Raw genomic sequence first — 23,608 nt, forward strand, 5'->3', positions numbered from 1 at the left:
ATCCAGGCCCGGGTTGAGCCTGTCCTGGCTGGAGTGGCGTTGCGTCAACGGGCCATGCGAGGTGACCTGCAGTCTTTTCATGAAGAGACTGCACATCATCTCGAATGGCTCGTTGACCACGTCAGCCTGCTGGGACAGGTCACCCAGGCCGGATTCCTCCGTCTGATGGGGCTTGCCACGACCCCCTCCTCAGCTGGACCCCCTACGCGCCAGTCGTCCTCTGTGCCATCTTCCCACCCATCAGTCACCTGGGTGCCCTGTGGAGCTGCCTCTGACGGTGCGGCCAGGCTGGTGGAGGAGGCATCCCTGCCGCAGTCGGGAGTCGGACGTCCAGCAGGGGTGGCCACGTCAACGACTGCACCCCAGCCGGCGGAGGATGTGCAGGCAGCAGGAGGCAGTGCAGGGGCAGAGGCACAGCAGCAGCAGCACCATGGTGGGAGCCATGAAGGCTCGGGGCCTTCGACATCGGAGGGGCAGGCATCGGCCGGAGGGCAGGAGGACCCAGGACAAAAAGTGTCTTCCGTGTGGCAGCGGTTGGGCCACGCCATAGATGCGGAGCGGCAGCGGGCGGAAGAGGCACGGCTCTCAATGGTCAGGGCGGAGAACTCCATGCAGAGGGCCCTGAGGCGGGTCGAGTGCTTTGAGGCAATCCGCAGGGCTTTGGAGGTGGACACGTCGACGGCCCTGCGGACCCTCGGGGCCATGGAGGAGGACCGCCTCCGGGACATTGAGGAGGAGTTCGATGATGCCCTGGCCCGGCACATCCAGAAGTGAGCCGTGGAACTAGCCCGCTGCCCTTGTACTTAGTTATGTAGGTAGTGTTAAGTTTCATTTTTGTTTTTATTTCATTTGGACCTTTTGGACATTGGCCACATTTTTGTATATAGTTTTTTTTATTAGTTAGTGTAGTTAGTTAGGTTTCCTTTATTTTGTTGGGATGATGGACCCTGGCTTCTTGCATTGTACATAGTTGTGGACTTGTACATACTTTCTTTTTTAACATTATCCATGGATCAATGGCTTATAATTTTTTTTTCACATTGGATTTTGTTTGGTGGACATTGACTTTGTACTACATTACTTTGGATTTCTATATTCTTTAATTTTTTTTTTATTTTGAACGGACATGCTTCTTTTCATTTTTGTCCATTCACATTTCTGTTTCTTCATTTTTGTTTCTATTCATCTTTCCTTTAATACATTATTTATTTGTTGCACTTCAATGTGTGGTGTCTCATTGTTTTCATGCATTTCATGTTATGTGTTTTGAGAATCACTGACACCCATTGGGTGTATGTGAGGGACATGTGTTTGTTTTGGAACTTGCAATTGGTGTTCTGTGATGTAATTGCAGAATATGAGTGGGTGGATGCAATACTCGGGTGGGTGTTTTGCATTTGGGGGCTGACCATAGAGACCAGGGATCTGGACTGTGATGACATGTTGGGTGGGGAACATGAGTTGGACATGGGTGGGGGCCTGCTGGAGGCTGCCCCTGGTGGCTGGGGGGTGGGGGTGGTGGGAGACATGAGTGGGGGCCTGGTGGAGGGTGCCCCTGGATGCTGGGGGGTGAGGGTGCAGGGGGACATGAGTGGGGGCCTGGTGGAGGGTGCCCCTGGATGCTGGGGGGTGGGGGTGGTGGGAGACATGTGTGGGGGCCTGGTGGAGGGTGCCCCTGCACTGCTGGGGGGTGAGGGTGCAGGGGGACATGTGTGGGGGCCTGGTGGAGGGTGCCCCTGCACTGCTGGGGGGTGGGGGTGGTGGGAGACGTGTGGGTGCCAGGTGGAGGGTGCCCCTGGATGCTAGGGGGGGGGTGCAGGGGGACATGAGTGGGGGCCTGGTGGAGGCTGCCCCTGGATGCTGGGGGGTGGGGGTGGTGGGAGACATGAGTGGGGGCCTGGTGGAGGGTGCCCCTGGATGCTAGGGGGTGGGGGTGCAGGGGGACATGAGTGGGGGCCTGGTGGAGGGTGCCCCTGGATGCTGGGGGGTGAGGGTGCAGGGGGACATGTGTGGGGGCCTGGTGGAGAGTGCCCCTGGATGCTAGGGGGTGGGGGTGCAGGGGGACATGAGTGGGGGCCTGGTGGAGGGTGCCCCTGGATGCTGGGGGGTGAGGGTGCAGGGGGACATGTGTGGGGGCCTGGTGGAGGGTGCCCCTGCACTGCTGGGGGGTGGGGGTGGTGGGAGACATGTGTGGGTGCCAGGTGGAGGGTGCCCCTGGATGCTAGGGGGTGGGGGTGCAGGGGGACATGAGTGGGGGCCTGGTGGAGGGTGCCCCTGGATGCTGGGGGGTGGGGGTGGTGGGAGACATGAGTGGGGGCCTGGTGGAGGGTGCCCCTGGATGCTAGGGGGTGGGGGTGCAGGGGGACATGAGTGGGGGCCTGGTGGAGGGTGCCCTGCACAGCTGGGGGGTGGGGGTGATGGGTGACATGAGTGGGGGCCTGGTGGAGGGTGCCCCTGGATGCTGGGGGGTGGGGGTGGTGGGAGACATGAGTGGGGGCCTGGTGGAGGGTGCCCCTGGATGCTAGGGGGTGGGGGTGCAGGGGGACATGAGTGGGGGCCTGGTGGAGGGTGCCCCTGGATGCTGGGGGGTGAGGGTGCAGGGGGACATGTGTGGGGGCCTGCTGGAGGGTGCCCCTGCACTGCTGGGGGGTGGGGGTGATAGGAGACATGTGTGGGGGCCTGGTGGAGGGTGCCCCTGGATGCTGGGGGGTGGGGGTGGTGGGAGACATGAGTGGGGGCCTGGTGGAGGGTGCCCCTGGATGCTAGGGGGTGGGGGTGCAGGGGGACATGAGTGGGGGCCTGGTGGAGGGTGCCCCTGGATGCTGGGGGGTGAGGGTGCAGGGGGACATGTGTGGGGGCCTGGTGGAGGGTGCCCCTGCACTGCTGGGGGGTGGGGGTGGTGGGAGACATGTGTGGGTGCCAGGTGGAGGGTGCCCCTGGATGCTAGGGGGTGGGGGTGCAGGGGGACATGAGTGGGGGCCTGGTGGAGGGTGCCCCTGGATGCTGGGGGGTGGGGGTGGTGGGAGACATGAGTGGGGGCCTGGTGGAGGGTGCCCCTGGTGGCTGGGGGGGTGGGGGTGCTGGGAGACATGAGTTGGACATGGGTGGGGGCCTGGTTGAGGCTGCCCCTGGTGGCTGGGGGGTGGGGGTGGTGGGAGACATGGGTGGGGGCCTGGTTGAGGCTGCCCCTGGTGGCTGGGGGGTGGGGGTGCTGGGAGACATGAGTCGGACATGGGTGGGGGCCTGGTGGAGGCTGCCCCTGGTGGCTGGGGGGTGGGGGTGGTGGGAGACATGGGTGGGGGCCTGGTGGAGGCTGCCCCTGGTGGCTGGGGGGTGGGGGTGGTGGGAGACATGTGTGGGTGCCAGGTGGAGGGTGCCCCTGGATGCTAGGGGGTGGGGGTGGTGGGAGACATGAGTGGGGGCCTGGTGGAGGGTGCCCCTGGATGCTAGGGGGTGGGGGTGCAGGGGGACATGAGTGGGGGCCTGGTGGAGGGTGCCCTGCACAGCTGGGGGGTGGGGGTGATGGGTGACATGAGTGGGGGCCTGGTGGAGGGTGCCCCTGGATGCTGGGGGGTGGGGTGGTGGGAGACATGAGTGGGGGCCTGGTGGAGGGTGCCCCTGGATGCTAGGGGGTGGGGGTGCAGGGGGACATGAGTGGGGGCCTGTTGGAGGGTGCCCCTGGATGCTGGGGGGTGAGGGTGCAGGGGGACATGTGTGGGGGCCTGCTGGAGGGTGCCCCTGCACTGCTGGGGGGTGGGGGTGATAGGAGACATGTGTGGGGGCCTGGTGGAGGGTGCCCCTGGAGGCTGGGGGTGCAGGGGGACATGCGTTGGTGGGCAGTAGTGCTAGTTGATATGTGGGTTGGCTGGTGGGCATGGCCATGGTGGATGGGGTGCCTGCAGGACATGTGCTGGGTAGGCCCCTGTGGTGTGAGCCACCTGCAGGGGCCGTGGAGGGTGTAGAGGGTACACCTGGGAGGACCCACACGTGCGCTGCTCCCCGCGCACCCCCGGAATACACGTACCCCGCTCAATCGCGTGTGGAACTTCCCGCGCACCCCTGAAATCCACGTACCCGGCCAAATCGCGTGTGGAACTTCCCGCGCACCCCTGGAATCCACGTGCCCGGCCAAATCGCGTGTGTCACTTCCCGCGCACCCCCGAAATACACGTACCCCGCTCAATCGCGTGTGGAACTTCCCGCGCACCCCTGAAATCCACGTACCCGGCCAACTCGCGTGTGGAACTTCCCGCGCACCCCTGAAATCCACGTACCCGGCCAAATCGCGTGTGGAACTTCCCGCGCACCGCTGGAATCCACGTGCCCGGCCAAATCGCGTGTGTCACTTCCCGCGCACCCCCGAAATACACGTACCCCGCTCAATCGCGTGTGGAACTTCCCGCGCACCCCTGAAATCCACGTACCCGGCCAAATCGCGTGTGGAACTTCCCGCGCACCCCTGGAATCCACGTGCCCGGCCAAATCGCGTGTGTCACTTCCCGCGCACCCCCGAAATACACGTACCCCGCTCAATCGCGTGTGGAACTTCCCGCGCACCCCTGAAATCCACGTACCCGGCCAACTCGCGTGTGGAACTTCCCGCGCACCCCTGAAATCCACGTACCCGGCCAAATCGCGTGTGGAACTTCCCGCGCACCCCTGGAATCCACGTAACCGGCCAAATCGCGTGTGGAACTTCCCGCGCACCCCCGAAATACACGTACCCCGCTCAATCGCGTGTGGAACTTCCCGCGCACCCCTGAAATCCACGTACCCGGCCAAATCGCGTGTGGAACTTCCCGCGCACCCCTGGAATCCACGTACCCGGCCAAATCGCGTGTGGAACTTCCCGCGCACCCCCGAAATACACGTACCCCGCTCAATCGCGTGTGGAACTTCCCGCGCACCCCTGAAATCCACGTACCCGGCCAAATCGCGTGTGGAACTTCCCGCGCACCCCTGGAATCCACGTACACGGCCAAATCGCGTGTGGAACTTCCCGCGCACCCCTGGAATCCACGTACCCGGCCAAATCGCGTGTGGAACTTCCCGCGCACCCCTGGAATCCACGTACCCGGCCAAATCGCGTGTGGAACTTCCCGCGCACCCCCGTAATACACGTACCCCGCTCATTCGCGTGTGTAACTTCCCGCGCACCACCGGAATACACGTACCCCGCTCAATCGCGTGTGTCACTTCCCGCACACACCCGGAATACACGTACCCCGCTCAATCGCGTGTGTCACTTCCCGCGCACCCCCGGAATACACGTACCCCGCTCATTCGCGTGTGTAACTTCCCGCGCACCCCCGGAATACACGTACCCCGCTCAATCGCGTGTGTCACTTCCCGCGCACACCCGGAATACACGTACCCCGCTCAATCGCGTGTGTCACTTCCCGCGCACCCCCGGAATACACGTACCCCGCTCATTCGCGTGTGTAACTTCCCGCGCACCCCCGGAATACACGTACCTCGCTCAATCGCGTGTGTCACTTCCCGCGCACACCCGGAATACACGTACCCCGCTCAATCGCGTATTTTACTTCCCGCGGCGCCACTTTTTTGATGCGCTGGGACTCTACCGCCTGCCTTCGTGTGGCGGACGTGTTTCAGCTTGTGCGCGGCTTTGGCTGTGCGTGGGTTTGCCCTATTCCATTCCATGAATACGTGTGGTTCGTGTGCGTGTGGGCGTTACCTCTGCTTCCGTGCAGTGCATCCCCAGTTACGCCCTTATTTTCGCGTGTTGTTCCCCATTCCGCGCGTTACGCCCCATGTCCCGCCCACTTTCTGCTGTGTGCGCTGAGGTTGTGCGCTTTCACTGTGCGCGTCGCGCACCGTCGCGCACGCCTTTCGCGATGTTGCAGTGACTTGTGCGCCATGCACGGGTTTGGCGCACATCCCGCGGTGAACACGCGCAGGGACTTCCATGAATCGCACGCGTGCGCGTGCGCCTGTTTTTTTCCGCTTGCGCATGCTTGCGCGTGCTTGCGCCTAGATTTTCGGCGCACGTTGGTTCCATGAATCGGCCCCAATATGTCATACCAACCTACATTCGCACACATGAAGAGATACAAGGTACTCAATGTGCCTACCATCTCGGGATGAAAAAATTGCAGTACTTCAGTGATGTCCACATTGCTTATTTCAATTGTGGACAGTTTTTGGCCTAGAAGCCCTTCAGACAAGAAAACCAACAAATAGCATGTATTACTGAAAAGAGTACCCAACGAAGCCAGCGAGGGGTGACTTGTAAGGTATTAGTGGACATGGTGAACTTTGATGAATTGAATTACTCATACTTTTAATTGAGCAATATCTGCTGAATCAACCTACTATTGTTCCAACCAACCTTAAAAAAAAGATCAACGCTGTGTATGTCCCCTCATGCCTGCCTTTTAGCCTTTTAAAAGTCTGGTAGGCACACATCCTTCACTTTACATGCATACTTCCTCCCGCTCCCGCCCATTCAATGAATGTTTTTCTTTTCTTCTCAGGAGTTTATGGCATGGCATAGACCGCAGTTGCAGTGCCTGGCATCTGCAGGTGTTGATTTGTTTGCCCTGGAGACAATCCCAAGTCAGAAGGAGGCAGAGGCTCTTGTGGCTCTTCTGAGGGAGTTTCCGAATACTAAAGCATGGGTCTCATATTCATGCAAGGTAAGTGCATTGTTTAGAGATTTACAATATTTTTGTGACTTAAATATGTTTTTCCTCCATTCTAGCAAGTTCTTAAATGTGTCCCATTCTTTAGTAGCTGCCATTGGTATGTCCTTGCAAGATTGTATCCACCTGGTAATGCCTCACAGTACCTTAACAGATTGTTATGAATTATGGAGTGGATGCATGGGTGCCAGAGTTTTGGGTACGTAGGACTGGACACATGTTCAAATTGCTGTTTGCTGTTGTGTGCAAGGTTCCATTGTGTGTCAGAGTACACATTGATGTGCTTCTTGTATGTTGCATGCCAAAGTTGTGAAAGAGATTTTGTCACGGAAATGGATAGCGTGTAACCTGCTCTAGCCTAGATGCTTTATTGCTGTTCTTTTATGGTTTCATGACAACTGTGTTCTTTTGCTGATTTTATAACAAATTTCATATGACCAGTTTGTAGACCTCTTTTAAGGCAAATTTGTAATAAAAGTACTGTTGGTCCTAATTTCCTTTGTTTAATAAACAATTGTTGAGCCTGTTTTTCCCTCCCTCCCCAACTCCCAAGATCACCCATTGTATTTTCTTTTTTAGCCCCATGCCTTCCCTTCACATTTTCCCCTGCCATTCTCCTTGTCCTCTTACCCTGTCCCTTCACCTACGCTCCTCCCATCTTCTCTTCTAACTTCACTTACTTTTAATTTCTTATTCCTTCATCTTCTCTTGTCCTAAACATATCCCTCCACCCAGTTCTTTCGTTAACCTTTGCCTTTTTGTCATTTGGGTAATTCAATGCCATGGTCCTTTGTCATATTGGTAACTTCTGTCATTTATAGACATGAACCTAAAAAGGGACATAGAGATTTTACTCCCTTTTTCAACGGTATTCTTTTCTAGTAGTTGACACAAAAAACAGTCAAGAGAAATAATAATAGCAAACAAACTGATGTTTTTTGATGATAATATCCTCAGGGAAAAAGCACTTTAATATGGCTTTTAGATGGTCGACATATATTTCTGCCCTTGAAGATTTTAAGACGTTATTCCTAACGTCGTCAAATATTTTTCTGGGCCTTCTTCAGGACTGGAGATTTCTTTACATCATGGTGATATTACACACCAACCCCGTAAGCATATGGCGTCTCTTGCCTCTTTACTTTATTGCCTGTAGACCTGACCACTTTGCTCAAGACGATTAGTTTGAGCCTTTGTTTCTGAGGCTATAAGATCTGTAATGGAGAGCGGTAGATAGGAATTATTTTAAAGTTAGTTCTATCTTGGTTAGATTTGGACCAAACTATTCTATTCCCTTCGAGGTAGACTGTAGCTTCAGTCAGTATGTTATTTTTCTTAACAAGCTTTCTTATGCCGAAACAGGCACACATCATAGCTTTGGCACACAAAGCAGAACTTCTAACTTCATAATTCAATGTCAGTTGGCGCAATGTATCTGTGGCAAACATGCTGTCCAAGCAAGGTGCCAGACAACCATTCTGCCAGGCGACAACAGCAAGCCGACTTTCCCTTTAACTAGGCAATAGGGTCTAAAGATTATAATCCAAAAGCGCCTTTGTCCATACCCGCCCCTTATTGATCAGCTCTGCCCCATGCTTGATGCCCAGTACAGCAAACCTCTCATGTAACATATAACCGCTCTCCAATAAACATTCATCTTCAAACCCAATGCAATGTGCATTAAAATCTCCTGCAACCAAAATCCCCCCCCCCGGGATATATACTCTATTCGTATGAACAGTTCTCCAGTATAAGAGCCGTCTGGAGGATCATATACATTAATCAGTAATGTATGATCATTTTTCCCAGGGAAATTATTTACTGGCACACTAATGCACTGTGAGTTTTCTAAGCCCAGGAATTATTTGTTTATTAGAAACGTCTCCAATCCAACCTGCAGAAATAGCTGTATGGTACCAAATCAGAAGATGGTTAACGATTTAAACACCTTCTTTTTAGAAAAAATGTATCAGATAAGATTTAATATTGATGCCCAGTTAATGCCCATTTTCTCAGAGGCTGATTCTGTAACAGTTGGAAAAGTGCACTCCCCCGGGTAACATTTTTCAGTGGTGACAAAAGAAACCATTGAGAAATTACTTTCTAGTCCTAAACCTACAAACTTCACCTACAATCCAATTCCAGCATACCCGGCCAAACATCATGCACACGCCCTTAGCGAACCTATACAGATCCTGGTAAATGCATCACTTGGTCAAGATATCATGCCGGAGGAATAAAAAAAATAGGATTTAACATCTTTGCTAAAAAAGCCCACAATGGACTACAAAGTTCTTTCTAACTATTGTCCCATTGCGGGGCTCTTATGGCTAGCAATACTTCTCGAGAAAGTTGTGACTATCAACTTCAGGATTATTTGGAAGCAAATAACATCTTGGATCCCTACCAGTCTGGCTTTAGGTCAGGTAATGGTACGGAGACTGCTCTATTTGCTGTCTGGGATGACCTTCTCGAAACTGCCAATAAGGGGGACATCAGCATGCTTGCCATGCTTCCCCTATTGGCAGCTTTCGACACAGTAGACTTTGGTACACTGAGGTCCAGATTAGCATTACTGGCACATGTTTCTGAGAGGGGAATGAACAGGTTGACCTTGTTTTTAACGACTCGATTTCAACAAGTCAAGGCAGGTCCCTATCTCTCTGATGCACTACCAGTATCTTGCAGAAGACCTCAGGGTTCATCTTGATCACTGTGATGTCCACATGACCTTTGTCACATGGGCAAGTAAATAAAAGGAGGCGCGAGCCCGCCAAAAGGCAGTTCCCGCTCCAACGGCTAACCGAGCCTCTGGTGTCTTATTTCCACGCTGTGCAGTAGGGTTGCACTGTGCACCCTCTAAGGCCCAGCCTTCCTACCCCAGGGCTGCGCACAACAATCACCTTTACTGTTTAATAGGTATATCTGCCCGCTACCAAAATATTTGCTCAGTTTGACCTCCAGTATCATTCATATTAGGATGATACTCAGATTTATGTCTGCCTAAAACAGCCTGTGGAAGCAGTGGAGCGTGTGTTGAAGTGTGCAGAATAAATACCATTATGGGTGCTTGAAAACAAACTTTAGCTGAATTCTACAAAAACAGAGATTATTGTCTTTGGCTCCAAAAGTAAATTGGCAACCCTTCTGCTGCTGATTCCGGCCTCTACATTGTGTGGAATGGCCTCCAAATATACAGAATCAGTAAACAATGTAGGATGTATTTGGCAGTCTAGTTTAAGTTGCAATTTACAGGTTAATCAAATCATTAAGTCTTCATATTTCAAACTGAAGCTTCTAAAACCTCTTCTCCCCTTTATCTCGGAGCATGACCGTTCTACGGTGGTAGGCACCCTTATAAATGTAAAATTAGACTACTGTAATGCTCTTTTGTTGGGCATTCCAAAATAGCAATTGCAGCGACTTCAAGTGGCTCAACACTCAGCAGTACTTTTGATTTTCTCTCTACCATTGAAATCACCAGTATCTGAGTTTCAGAGAAATCTTCACTGGCTGCCGGTACAGCAGCAGATTTAATTCAAGATTCTGTGTCTCGTTTTTTAGTACATCCACAGCCTTGCCCCAGTGTATTTAACTTCGAAGATTGCGACCTATTGCCCTACACATTCTTTATGATCCATGGGTCAAGGTCTACTGGTAATCCCTTCCTCTACAACATCTAATTGGGGAGACAGGCGTTTTTCAGTTGCAGGCCCTCGTGCTTGGAACTCCCTCTCACATTATTTACGGCAGACTGGCTCTTTATCTTTTTTTAGCAAACAACTGAAAACACATTTATTTGCATAATTCCTAGCAGTTGTAGTATAGCTCTCTTCGTCTATGTCACTTAAGTTCCATCTGCGCCTAGATGCAGCTTGCTGCTAGGTTCCCCCTTGGGATATGCGCACTATAAATGCACAAATCAAATTAAAAATCAAATCAATTTCACAAAACTTGGTTCACTCTGCAGTGGTGGACAAAGGAGAACCTTCTGCAAGGAAAATCATTAACCATCCTCGCTGAAGAGTTATCACTGATTCCCCAGTGGTGGTCTCCTCCTGCAAGGCCAGAGAAAGGCATCCGCTACCGGATTCCGACCCCGGGGGTGGTGTCAGGAGGTAGGATCACAGGGAGGAGATGAGTACCAGGAGGAAGTGGTGGCTCCAACAGGAGAGGCATATTATCCTCCCCCTTTCTGTTAGGGGGAAACCCTAATTCCAGAGTCTTTGATGACATATTATTGTGTAATATCAGATGTTTATGGTGATTGTATTTCAAATGCAACTGTTCAACAATGCGACTTAAAATCAGTTGAAACTTCCTGGGGCTGTGAGTCCCAGAAAGCCTCAGGTACTGCTTAGAGAAGCAAGGAGTGGATATGGAGGAAATGTGATGCTAAGATTAATGTGCAGTCTAGTTGTCACAAACCTAATCAACTGCTTGGGACATTTAAACCCACGGATCACCTGCAGCAAAAGGAATGAAGGAGAGAGGAGAAAGGCTGCAGAGTATGCAGAGCGGGAAGCGAGACCGGTGGCAGAGGCAATCCGACACATAAGAGCCTTGGGGAAAAGAGCAAATGTCTGTCGGCAGCAGATTGCCGGCATTCCGGACCAGAGAGGAGGATCTCCGGTGACGCTGAGGTGAAGTGTCCAGCGGGGCCAAGGGAGACGTGATCTTGTGGAGGTGTACTGGTTCTGGCAACAAAGAACTTCTTGGCCGTCGCAGGAACCAAACGAGATTCTGCACAGAAGGGGAAGCTGGCCCTGCATAAGCTCCTCGCAGCAGTCGCGCAGTGAACCGGTGAGTCAGCCTAGAAGCATAGGGGGACCCAGGATGTGCAAACACAAAGTGTTTTGAAATCATTTTTGAATACCAACCAAATAGAACTGAAAAGAGAAGGCGGACATGGTACAATTCTTCCAACATAAGATGTCATTTGGGGGAAACCTGGAACCAGCATTGCCTGAGAATACATTACTAAAAGAACAACAGGGGCAAATTTAGTACAGTTCTCCTGATATGAGAGGTCAGTTGGACAAAAGCTGGAACCAGCATTGCCACGGTAGTGAATCTTTTTGGAGAGAGATATCAGGCAGGAGAATATACCAGGGGATCTATGTGAGCCAAAAGGGGATATTCCTGGCAGAAGAGTAAACCAGGATATCAAGAGTTTACATTTGAGAGGTTGCCTAGCAGGAGAGTGTACCGGGAAACTCACTTTGAACTGGTGTGTTGAAAAGAGACTTGGTCATATGAAGTTCTTGTTTCAGTTGAACATTTTGTCAACTAGAGATTTTGAAAAGACTTGCCTTTTGCCATACTTGAGTCACTATTGGAGAAAAGGCATTTGTTTAGCCATCCTGGAAAGTAGGAAAAACTTTCTTTTACCATATTCCAATCCAACCAGTGTTGTGGGAAAAGTGTGTTTTGCCATTCTGAAAGACTAGGGGAGAAATCCTCTTTGCTATATTCCAAACAGCGTTGTGGAAAACACATTTGTTTTGCCATTGCGAGAAGAGTGTTGGGTAAAAGAGACATTTGTATTGCCTTTAAGAGACTTGTCCTGACACAGAACATTGTGAACAGTTTTCCTGAAACAATCCAGGGGGAAGGAAATCAACCCCTGGACACAAGGATTGTGTTGGTTGAAGTTATATGTTTGAATTTTTCCGCATTTCTGTTGAGTTGAACTTAAAAACATTTACCTTGTACCTTCTGCTTGTGTATGTTAGTGTGAGGGTCAGATTTAGTTTGGACACAAGGTCAGCCTGCTTTAGTTTTAGTTTCATAGGACGGGACATTCATGTTTGTATAGGAAAAGTTAGGTCTTTATCCAAACCCCTTTCTGTTAAAACAAATGGCTAATGTTGAGAATATTACCACTTTGTATCCGCCTCTCATTTCTGACCCCTCACATATGGTGTCAGGAGTGGAATCAGACTCAGTTGATACAAACTGGGGGATCTTTCAGTTCGAAAAACGTAGTAAGAGAGCCTCTAATCCTACCATTGCTACTGAACATTCTATAGGATTTGACTTGCATTGTAGTAGGGGATAATTAATTCAACCTGGGGACCGAGTTTTGATAACTACTGATTTGGTCCTTATTCCCCCTCTTGGAACTTATTTTAGACTTACCTCTAAGTTAGGTTTGGTCTGGTGCTATGGTTTAGACGTATTAGCCGGTGTCATAGACCTGATTATAGAGGAGATGTGAAAGTAATGATAGAAAATAATGGAAACCAATCGTACCAAATCAAAGCAGGGGAGAGAATAGCTCAAGGGATCCTGGAGAAGGCTCTATTTCCTAAACCCCAAGAAATAAAGGGATGTGATGAGACTAGAAGAGAAACAAAAGGGTTTAGAGAGGCAGATATAGAGTCTTCCCCGGAACCAACTGTAAAGGTCATCCCAATAGAACCTGAGGTTATTCCAAACCTAGCTTTTTCCCCAAAGAAATGATCCCTTGTTAGTAAAACCCTTTCTGCAGGTATAAGAAAGAGAAAAGGGTGGACCATTTTTCCCCCAAACTTGGATTGCTATATAGGGGAGATGTTGGAACTGATGGTATTCCTAGGTCACAAATAGTGGTTCTCAAAAAGTCATAAAACAATTGTAGAAATGGCTCATTCTCATCTGACAACGGGGGACATTTAGGAACAGCTAAAACCCAAGCACACATTGTGAACAACCGATTCTATTGGCCAGGAATATATGCTGACATAGAGTTTTGTCAGTACTTTTGTTCTTGTCAGAAAACGAGTACTCCAATACTTCCTCCAGTGCCTTTACAACCCCTACCTATTATTGATGTGCCTTTTTCACATATAGGTATGGATATAGTTGGACCTCTAGAACCATCAAAGTTGGGAAACCGATACATATTAGTGATAGTGGACTATGCAACCCGTTCACATGAAGCTCAGGGACATCATTTCACCAAAATGCCATGGGCAGCGGAAGTGGTATCACACAACCCTTGACCTCTGATGGCACCACAGAAAGTGATGTCATTTGACCCCCACCTTGAAGTGACATCACAGGAAGCGATGGAACACTGCCTTTCACCCCTTGACAAAACAGAAAGTGGCATCACATAGCATTGTTCTTAAGTACACTACGAAAAATAGGGTTATGATATCACTGTAATGTGATAAATATTTCATACAAGAATGGATCACCATATGTATCATTAATATCAGTGTGTATAGGCCCGTATTACCAAATGACTGTGATTGCAAGCAGACGTCCAAGGCTAAATGATAATGATGTGTTATATAGCACTTACGCTTAAGCGCTTTATATTGAACAAATACACATACAATATTACTCAAACTGTGTTGGTACTCATTTATCAACCTCAGAAGGATGTAAGGCTGAGTTGGCCTTGCTGGAATTCGAACCTGCAACCTGCATATCACACACACACATCACAGCAGCGAGCGCTCAACCCACTGAGCTATCTTACAGGCTATAGTAAAATTAGCAATTACATGTCTGAATGTTTCCACAGTCAGAAAGCAAATTACACTCTGTAGTGGATACCATTAAGCTGGTAACTAAGATTTAACAGCAGGCCAGTTCATCTGCAGGTCTGGTGCAAATTTGGCCACATGTCAAGGCTACGTGGATCTACTTTTCAGGCTTCAGAGGTTGGCAAAATACATATCATTGGGAGGATTCATAACTGTGTATTAAAGAATTTAGAGTAGTGCAGGGAAAGCAGCGCACTCACACAGCATCCTGTACTTTGGTCACTTATTACCGCATACATGCAAATAAACATCCTGAACAGCATGCCATGAAAAGATAGACACATTACAACAAAGCATTAATTGTGACACAATGAAATCAAGGGCCACTTCATGTGCTATGGTCAAACATTTCTACACCTTACACAAGCTTTTAGGAACAAGGATTTTGTCAAGTGGCGGAGGACACCAACATGGATTGTCTTGTGATGATCGCAACAAGGACAACAGCAGAAAAAACATGCTATAACTGCAACTTGCAAAAAGCAAAATACATTGTCCGAAATTGATGCTTATTCTACTGTTAATGCTTTTTGGATGTTTTTGTCGGCGTTGTGAATTTGATGTGTTTAAGAACTCACCCACTGAAGTGTACCTGAAATAAACCTTTAATGACTCTAGCAATTATTGTATAGAATATCAGAAAGACAAATTATTTGTTATTCCTATTCTTTCTTATTTAGGGTCACTGCTCAAAGTGTTAGACTTTCGGAACCCCCTGTTCTTTTTTGAGAGGCCTAAACAAGAAACAAACAGCCACATGGCACTGGCAACAGCCCAGGAGCTTCATTTCTTTTTTTTTTGTTAGGGGTAGCAAGGGAGACCACAGGGGTTATGTTATGTTATCAGCTTTCATAAAGCGCACGGTCAGAGAACAGAGAGGAAGAGATCAGAACAGGAATGTTTTTACCTTCTTTCGAAACTCCAGGTAATTGGATGTTTTTTTGATGGCCAGCGGAAATCCATTCCACAGAACAGCAGCCGCAATAGAAAATGCCTGGCTCCCCACATGATCGCGGGAGTGTTTAGGCACGATAAGTTGTTCCAGAGCGAAGACTTCCAAGGGCGACCCCCAAATGACGTGCCTGCTGAAGCTTTTCCCTTACGGAACCATACCTCATTGTCATGATCTCTGCTTCCAAGAGGTCAGGACTTGCCCAACTCCCTTGGAAGCAGATCCATAACCCAGGTTCCGAGCGCCAGCCGGTCCCAATTGGGACCTTTTGGACTCTGTCCTGGCGCCGGTGGCGCCAGGCTCATAAATGTGCCCAGTCCCAGCGCTGGAAGCGCCGAGCTCATAATGATTGGGTGGACTTACCTGCGGCAGACCATGCTGCTTACTTACCTGCCAGTTGAGCCTCTGATCCTCTTCTGTTCGGGACTACTTTTCCTGTTGGGTGGGGCAGGAGCCACTCCCTAGGTTCAGAACCCTGGAATTCTTCTGGAAAGCAGGGACTCTTTTCTTTCCTAGGCGTGGCTGAGGAAGGAGACACCTAAGCACTACAGGAGGCTATTTAAACCCCACCCGATGGATGAATCTTGCTTTGCGTTATTCTGCATCCTCTGCAGCAGAACGCTCATCGTGTCTTCTGCATCTGATCCTGGGCCTAAGGAAAAAGGCTTACCATCCTGAATCCAGTCTTCAGCAACACCTAGAAAGACAAGAAAGAACAGGTTAGCATTACAGTCTTCAGTGACAGCGCTCCTTTTACCTGATCCATCGGCTGTCATCAACGCCTCGTGCTGCATTCCGGCATCTGAAAGACAAAAGCTTACCAATTCTGCGCACGCTCCGGAGGCCTTCGGCGCTGCATCCCGCATCTGAAAGATAAAACAAGGTGCGTTTAAAGACTTTGGGGAACTTAAATACTCACAAGCCATTACTCCTTTCACATCTAACCCAGTGGGTATTCCGGCACCCTGCAGCCACTCCGAACTTATACCTGCAAAGTAAAAAGACAGTTAGAGCGCGCCATGAAGCAGGCAGCAAGCGCTTACTTACGTGCTTCAAGCCGCTTCTATTCATCACACGGGCTCCATCTTCGCCATCGCCGGACCCTGCAAAAAACAAGATACAACAGTACTAAAGACTTTTAAAGACATTTGAATTACTCGAAACTTACCTTGCGTGAAGAAAACGACGGACAGCAGTCCTCTGAAGTCAAGAGGCCTGCTTCCCTTATCCAGTGAGGAAACTGGTTTCAGCACCCTGCTCCGAAGCAGATGGAGAGCACAGCGTTCACTTCCCTAAGGTGAGCGCGTTAACCTTTGGGGTCCTACAGGAGAAAAGAAAGGGAAGAAGAGAGAGACATTCAATAACCCAGTTCATTAATCCCATATTTTCTATCTGCAGACACCTTACCCTTCAAGTCAGACATACAGTGCACAGGGGTCCAGCCCAAAGAGCCAGCCGTGTGTTACACATCACCTTAGAAGATACGGTATACGCCCAGTCAAGACCGGCGCCTCTACGGGAATCAGGTGAGCGTTACAGAACGCAAAGCCTACCACAAAACTCCCGTCCAGGCGCTATGGAAACCTCGGATACCGACCAGCTAGCCCAGTTGCTTGGGGAACTAAGGGCAGAAGTGCATGCAACCCGTCAGGAAACCAACGCTCTGAAGAGGGAACTGATTATTTCCAAGGAGCGAACAGATGATCTCGCTAGGCAATTGCGACAGTCACAAGCCGGACAGACCCCGTTACCCGCATCTGGGGGAAATCTTCCTTCTACATCCTCTGAGTCCAGTGCAGATCAACCTACCTGGGAATGTACCTCTGGCTCCGCCCGAACGATTTTCTGGTGACCCAAAGAGGTTTGCAGTATTTATCAATCAGTGTCGGTTGCATTTCTTATGCCGGCCAGCAGCATTTCCAACTGATCAGGCTAAAGTAGCTTTCGTGCTTTCGTACCTTAGTGGTAATGCGGCAGACTGGTCGATCCCTCTAGTAAATCAAGATGATCCGGTCCTTCATGATTTTCAAGCTTTTCAGCTCAGTATGGAAAAACTTTTCGCAAGACATTCACAGGGGCAGGCTTTGGACAATGAGCTTCTTTCGTTGCGACAAGGTAATCAAGACCTTTTGGCTTATATTGCATCTTTCAACAGACTGATAGTGGAAACTCAATGGCCTGAGGACAAAAGGATTACGCTGTTTTATAGAGGTCTACGTGGAGAGCTCAAAGATGTGTTAGCCCAATTAGTGAATCCCCCACAAGATTGTTCGGACTATATAGATTTAGTTGTTCAAATAAATCACAGACTGCAGAACAGGAAGGCTGATCGTTCCAAGTTTGATGCTCGAGTATTTTCCAAATCGCCAACTCCTTCCAAAGGAGTAGACTCCGGGGAACCCATGCAAATAGGGGGCCTGAAAGGTCCTCTAACACAAAAGGAGCGGGAAAGAAGAAAACAGTTGCAATTATGCCTCTATTGCGGAAACTCAGGGCACTTTCTTCGAGACTGTCCGGTGAAACCTGCCAAGAAGGCAGTAGGAGCTGCAGTTACCAAAGTTACAAACTCTGAGCAGGGAAACGACCTCGCCCGTCAAGAATAGAGGTCCTCTTGCCGAGCGTGAAAACCAGTTCCGTGACCTCGCATTTCGTGATACCTATGGTCCTCATTAGCCCTGATAATCCGGATCGATTACATGCAATTGAAGCTTACGTCGACAGCGGTGCCATCGGCAATTATGTGGATCATGCAATGGTTTTAAGGATGAATCTAACTCTTTGTCCCAAGGCTGTAAAGGACGTCATTACTACGGTGGATGGAACGGAGATAGCCTCCGGACCAGTAACGCATACCACTCAAGAAGTGACGCTCGTAAGTCAAGATGGACACCATGAGAAGATCGTGTTCGATGTGATCAAGGCCCCTCAGTTTCAGGTTATTCTAGGAATTCCTTGGTTAGAGAAACACAATCCTCTGATCGATTGGCGAGCAAGAACGGTCCAGTTTCCAGAATGTGTCTCTACTTGTCATCCTCCATCTGGTGTTGCACTGGCAGCTACTTCTTCAGAGACGACTCCTCAGTTACCTCCCGAATACCAAGAATACCAAGATGTTTTCCGGAAGGATCAGGCTAACTCTCTACCTCCTCATAGGTCTTATGACTGCCAGATAGACCTGATACCTGGATCTACTCCTCCTTGTAGTAAAATGTATGCACTCACCGAGCCTGAGAACCTTCACCTTCGTCAATACCTGGATCAATACCTGGCAAATGGGTTTATTCGTCCTTCCAAGTCCCCAGCTTCTTCAGCTTTGTTCTTCGTTCCAAAAAAGGAAGGAGACCTTAGAACTTGTATAGATTATCGCTCCCTGAACCAGATCACCGTCAAGAATAGATATCCGTTACCTTTGATCCCTGAACTCCTGGACCAGGTCAAAAAAGCATGCATATTTACAAAGTTGGACCTTAGAGGAGCCTACCATTTGGTTCGAATAAAGGAGGGCGATGAATGGAAGACGGCCTTCCGCACCAAATATGGGCTGTTTGAATATCAGGTCATGCCCTTTGGACTTTGCAATGCCCCGGCCGCCTTTCAATATTTTATGAACGATGTCCTCAGAGAGCTCATAGATGTGTGTGTTGTTGTTTACATTGACGACATCCTCGTTTATTCTTCATCGGAATCTGAACATCGGAAACCCGTGAAAATGGTCCTCGAAAGATTGCGTCAACACAAACTTTTCGCTAAGTTGGAAAAATGTGTTTTCAACGTGACTGAAGTTGAATTCTTGGGATTCATATTATCACCTAGCGGAGTACGTATGGATTCAAAGAAGGTCGATGCAGTTCTCAAATGGCCATCACCATCCTCCGTAAAAGGTGTGCAAAGCATGTTAGGCTTCGCTAACTTTTACCGTAGGTTTATCCCCGAATTTTCTCGAATAGTCCAGCCCATCACTGCCTTGTTAAAGAAAAACAAACGTTTTGAATGGTCTACCGAGGCGGAACAAGCTTTCTACGATTTGAAGACTAAATTTATCTCTGCACCAATCTTAAAACACCCTCGCCCCGAACTCCCCTACATCGTGGAAACTGATGCTTCAAGCCTTGCCATGGGGGCAGTTCTATCACAAAAGGACCCGGTAACCAATCAGTTGCATCCTGTGGCATTTTGGTCCCGCAAATTCTCGCCTCCTGAAATCAACTACACGATTACTGACAAGGAGCTTCTGGCTATCAAGTCTGCTTTTAAGGCTTGGCGGCATTATCTGCTGGGGGCCCGACACACCGTTACTGTGATTACGGATCACCGAAACCTGCAATATTTGAAAACTGCAAAAGCCCAATCCTCTAGACAACTCCGTTGGGCATTATTCTTTGCCGAATTTGACTTTATAATTACCTATCGACCCGGTACAAAAAACGGTAAAGCCGATGCCCTTTCTCGAATGGGAGTGGAAGAACACTTGATCAACCCTAAACCTGTACCTATCATTCCCGAACAAAGAATCCTGGGTGTAATCGCCACACAATCCATAGAGGAAGTTAAGGATAAGGCCAGGCAACTTGTAACTCCAGCAGACATACAGAATTGGCATTTAAAGGGAAAGGACTTTGCAGTAAAGGACAACTTGTTATATTTCCAAGAACGATTATACCTGCCCAGCACAGATTTACAGAAAAAAGTAATCTCTTGTTATCACGATTCTTTAATGGAAGGACATCCCGGTATGACTAAGACTTCAGAAAAGATCAAGCGCTACTTCTGGTGGCCGTCTTGGAAAAAAGATATCAGAGACTTTATAATGTCCTGTGGAGTATGCGCCCAAAACAAGAGTCAAAAGGAAAGACCTGCAGGCCTCTTACGCCCTATTGACATCCCACCTCGCCCTTGGCATACGCTTTCTATGGACTTCATCACCGATCTACCTCCATGCTCCGGATACAATACGATTCTAGTAATCGTGGACTTATTCTCCAAGATGGCGCATTTCATTCCGCTCAAAGGCTTGCCAACAGCAGCAACTCTGGCCCGTGAATTTCTGGAAAACATCGTCCGACTGCACGGTTATCCTTCGGTTCTGATATCGGATCGTGGTAGTCAATTTATTTCTCATTTTTGGCGAAGTTGCTGTCGGTCGGCTCAAATTGATGTGAGACTATCGACCAGTCACCACCCTCAGACCGACGGACAAACCGAGAGGACCAATCAAACTCTGGAACAGTATTTACGCTGCATGCTGCAACAAACTGAAAAAACTTGGAAAGACATCCTTTGGATAGCCGAATATGCCTACAATAACTCTGTCCATTCGGGAACTGGGAAAACCCCGTTTTTTCTTTTATACGGCAGTCACCCTCGAACCTCGGAGTTGGATCCCCTCCAAGATCTTGAAACACCAGCAGTAGAATACCTGCATGCTACAATCACCCAAGCCTTTAAGGAAGCTGTTTCTCACCTTCAAAGGGCTAAAGAACAATACAAGAAAGGAGCAGATCAACATCGGAAGGAAGCCCCTCAATATGAAGTAGGGGATCAAGTCTGGTTATCTACCAAATATTTACCTCTAAAAGGGCCACGTACATTCAACCCAAGATACCTTGGTCCCTATTCCATCACTACCATAGTAAACCCAGTAGCGGTCAAGTTGGACTTGCCCCCGCACATGAAGATTCATCCAGTCTTCCACGTCTCTCTATTAAAACCTGTGCAACCTCAAACCCGACTAACTAAATCTCCAAAACCTATCCTAGTTGATGGAGAACTCGAGTTTGAAGTCAAAAGCATTCTGGACTCCAAGATCTCCAAATCTAAACTATTCTACCTAATTGACTGGAAAGGCTACGGCCCCCAAGAGAGATCCTGGGAACCTGCTGAATATGTCCACGCTCCTCGCCTAATCAAAAAATTTCATAGAACATTTCCTGACAAACCCAAACCCCCGGAGAAGCCCGGTTTGGGAGGGGCCTTGAGGGGGGGTACTGTCATGATCTCTGCTTCCAAGAGGTCAGGACTTGCCCAACTCCCTTGGAAGCAGATCCATAACCCAGGTTCCGAGCGCCAGCCGGTCCCAATTGGGACCTTTTGGACTCTGTCCTGGCGCCGGTGGCGCCAGGCTCATAAATGTGCCCAGTCCCAGCGCTGGAAGCGCCGAGCTCATAATGATTGGGTGGACTTACCTGCGGCAGACCATGCTGCTTACTTACCTGCCAGTTGAGCCTCTGATCCTCTTCTGTTCGGGACTACTTTTCCTGTTGGGTGGGGCAGGAGCCACTCCCTAGGTTCAGAACCCTGGAATTCTTCTGGAAAGCAGGGACTCTTTTCTTTCCTAGGCGTGGCTGTGGAAGGAGACACCTAAGCACTACAGGAGGCTATTTAAACCCCACCCGATGGATGAATCTTGCTTTGCGTTATTCTGCATCCTCTGCAGCAGAACGCTCATCGTGTCTTCTGCATCTGATCCTGGGCCTAAGGAAAAAGGCTTACCATCCTGAATCCAGTCTTCAGCAACACCTAGAAAGACAAGAAAGAACAGGTTAGCATTACAGTCTTCAGTGACAGCGCTCCTTTTACCTGATCCATCGGCTGTCATCAACGCCTCGTGCTGCATTCCGGCATCTGAAAGACAAAAGCTTACCAATTCTGCGCACGCTCCGGAGGCCTTCGGCGCTGCATCCCGCATCTGAAAGATAAAACAAGGTGCGTTTAAAGACTTTGGGGAACTTAAATACTCACGAGCCATTACTCCTTTCACATCTAACCCAGTGGGTATTCCGGCACCCTGCAGCCACTCCGAACTTATACCTGCAAAGGAAAAAGACAGTTAGAGCGCGCCGTGAAGCAGGCAGCAAGCGCTTACTTACGTGCTTCAAGGCGCTTCTATTCATCACACGGGCTCCATCTTCGCCATCGCCGGACCCTGCAAAAAACAAGATACAACAGTACTAAAGAATTTTAAAGACATTTGAATTACTCGAAACTTACCGTGCGTGAAGAAAACGACGGACAGCAGTCCTCTGAAGTCAAGAGGCCTGCTTCCCTTATCCAGTGAGGAAACTGGTTTCAGCACCCTGCTCCGAAGCAGATGGAGAGCACAGCGTTCACTTCCCTAAGGTGAGCGCGTTAACCTTTGGGGTCCTACAGGAGAAAAGAAAGGTAAGAAGAGAGAGACATTCAATAACCCAGTTCATTAATCCCATATTTTCTATCTGCAGACACCTTACCCTTCAAGTCAGACATACAGTGCACAGGGGTCCAGCCCAAAGAGCCAGCCGTGTGTTACACATCACCTTAGAAGATACGGTATACGCCCAGTCAAGACCGGCGCCTCTACGGGAATCAGGTGAGCGTTACACTCATAACACATTTTAAAACATCTAATCCCTTTCGTTTCAAGAGTTGGTTTTCCAGAAGAGATCTTAACTGATCAAGGATCTACTTTTATAAGTAAACTTCCGTTAGAGGTTAAACAAATTCTTCAGATTAAAACCTTGCATACTTCCATTTATCATCCCCAAACTAATAGTTTAGTTGAACGCTTTAATAAAACCTTAAAACACATTCTAAAGAAACTAGTGCAAGTGGATGGGAACAATTGGGATATTATGACACCATGGGCCCTTTTCGCTGTTAGGAAAACCCCTCAATCTTCCACAGGATTTTCCACATTTGAATTGTTGTATGGGAGGAAACCAAGAGATGTGTTGGACATGTTGAAAGACAAATGGGAGGACTGAGAAAAAGCTGTCCTATCATTATCCCAAACAGCTCAGCGGTTGAAAGAACATATGGCAGCAGTACGCTCTATAGTGCAGAATTACATGATTAGAACTAGATAAAAAAGCAGTGTTAAGATCTTTTTCTGTTAGTCCGAAAGTATTAGTCTTTCTCCCCTCCTCAGAAAATAAAATGCTTTCTAAATGGTATGGACCTCATGAAATTATAGAACAAACAGGACCCTATAATTATTGAGTATGAGATAGAAAATTTAAAACTCATATCTATCATGTAAATCTTTTTAAGGAGTGGCAAGAAAACCCTAGTGAGGATATTTCACTTATGTTAACTAGTCTGCTATCTGAAAATGACAGCAACACCTTAATTTCTTCAGATTTAGCTCAAAATCCAAAACAGGACCTAATGGATCTCTTAAAACAGTTGCCTGGTGTTTATAGAGCAGAACCTGGAAGAGTAAATGGAGTATACCATTATATTCATACTTCTCCTGGGAAGGGTATTCATTTAAAACCTTAGTGAATACCTGAGAGCAGAAAGAATATCATTCAAGAGGAGTTGAAAACCATGTTAAAGGCTGACATTATAGAACCCTCTCACAGCCCCTGATCTTCCCCTATTGTATTATCTTCTAAACCGGACCAGTCATGGAGATTTTGCATTGACATTTGAAAAGTTAATGACGTATCCCATTTTGATAGTTGTCCCATGCCTAG

At 48.9% G+C, this 23,608-nt stretch overlaps 1 protein-coding gene across 2 annotated transcripts in view; it reads left to right on the forward strand.

The window, feature by feature from the left end:
- The window catches only part of LOC138526383 (homocysteine S-methyltransferase-like), a 421,515-nt gene that overhangs the window by 213,571 nt on the left and 184,336 nt on the right, over nt 1-23,608 (forward strand). For both annotated transcript variants that reach the window (XM_069637059.1, XM_069637057.1), the window contains exon 5: nt 6,498-6,659. In XM_069637059.1, coding sequence (XP_069493160.1) covers nt 6,498-6,659 — 162 coding nt within the window. The remainder of the gene's footprint in view (nt 1-6,497; nt 6,660-23,608) is intronic.

Source organism: Ambystoma mexicanum, chromosome 7p (assembly GCF_040938575.1).
Source record: "Ambystoma mexicanum isolate Mex_15411 chromosome 7p, UKY_AmexF1_1, whole genome shotgun sequence".
NCBI lineage: Eukaryota > Metazoa > Chordata > Amphibia > Caudata > Ambystomatidae > Ambystoma > Ambystoma mexicanum.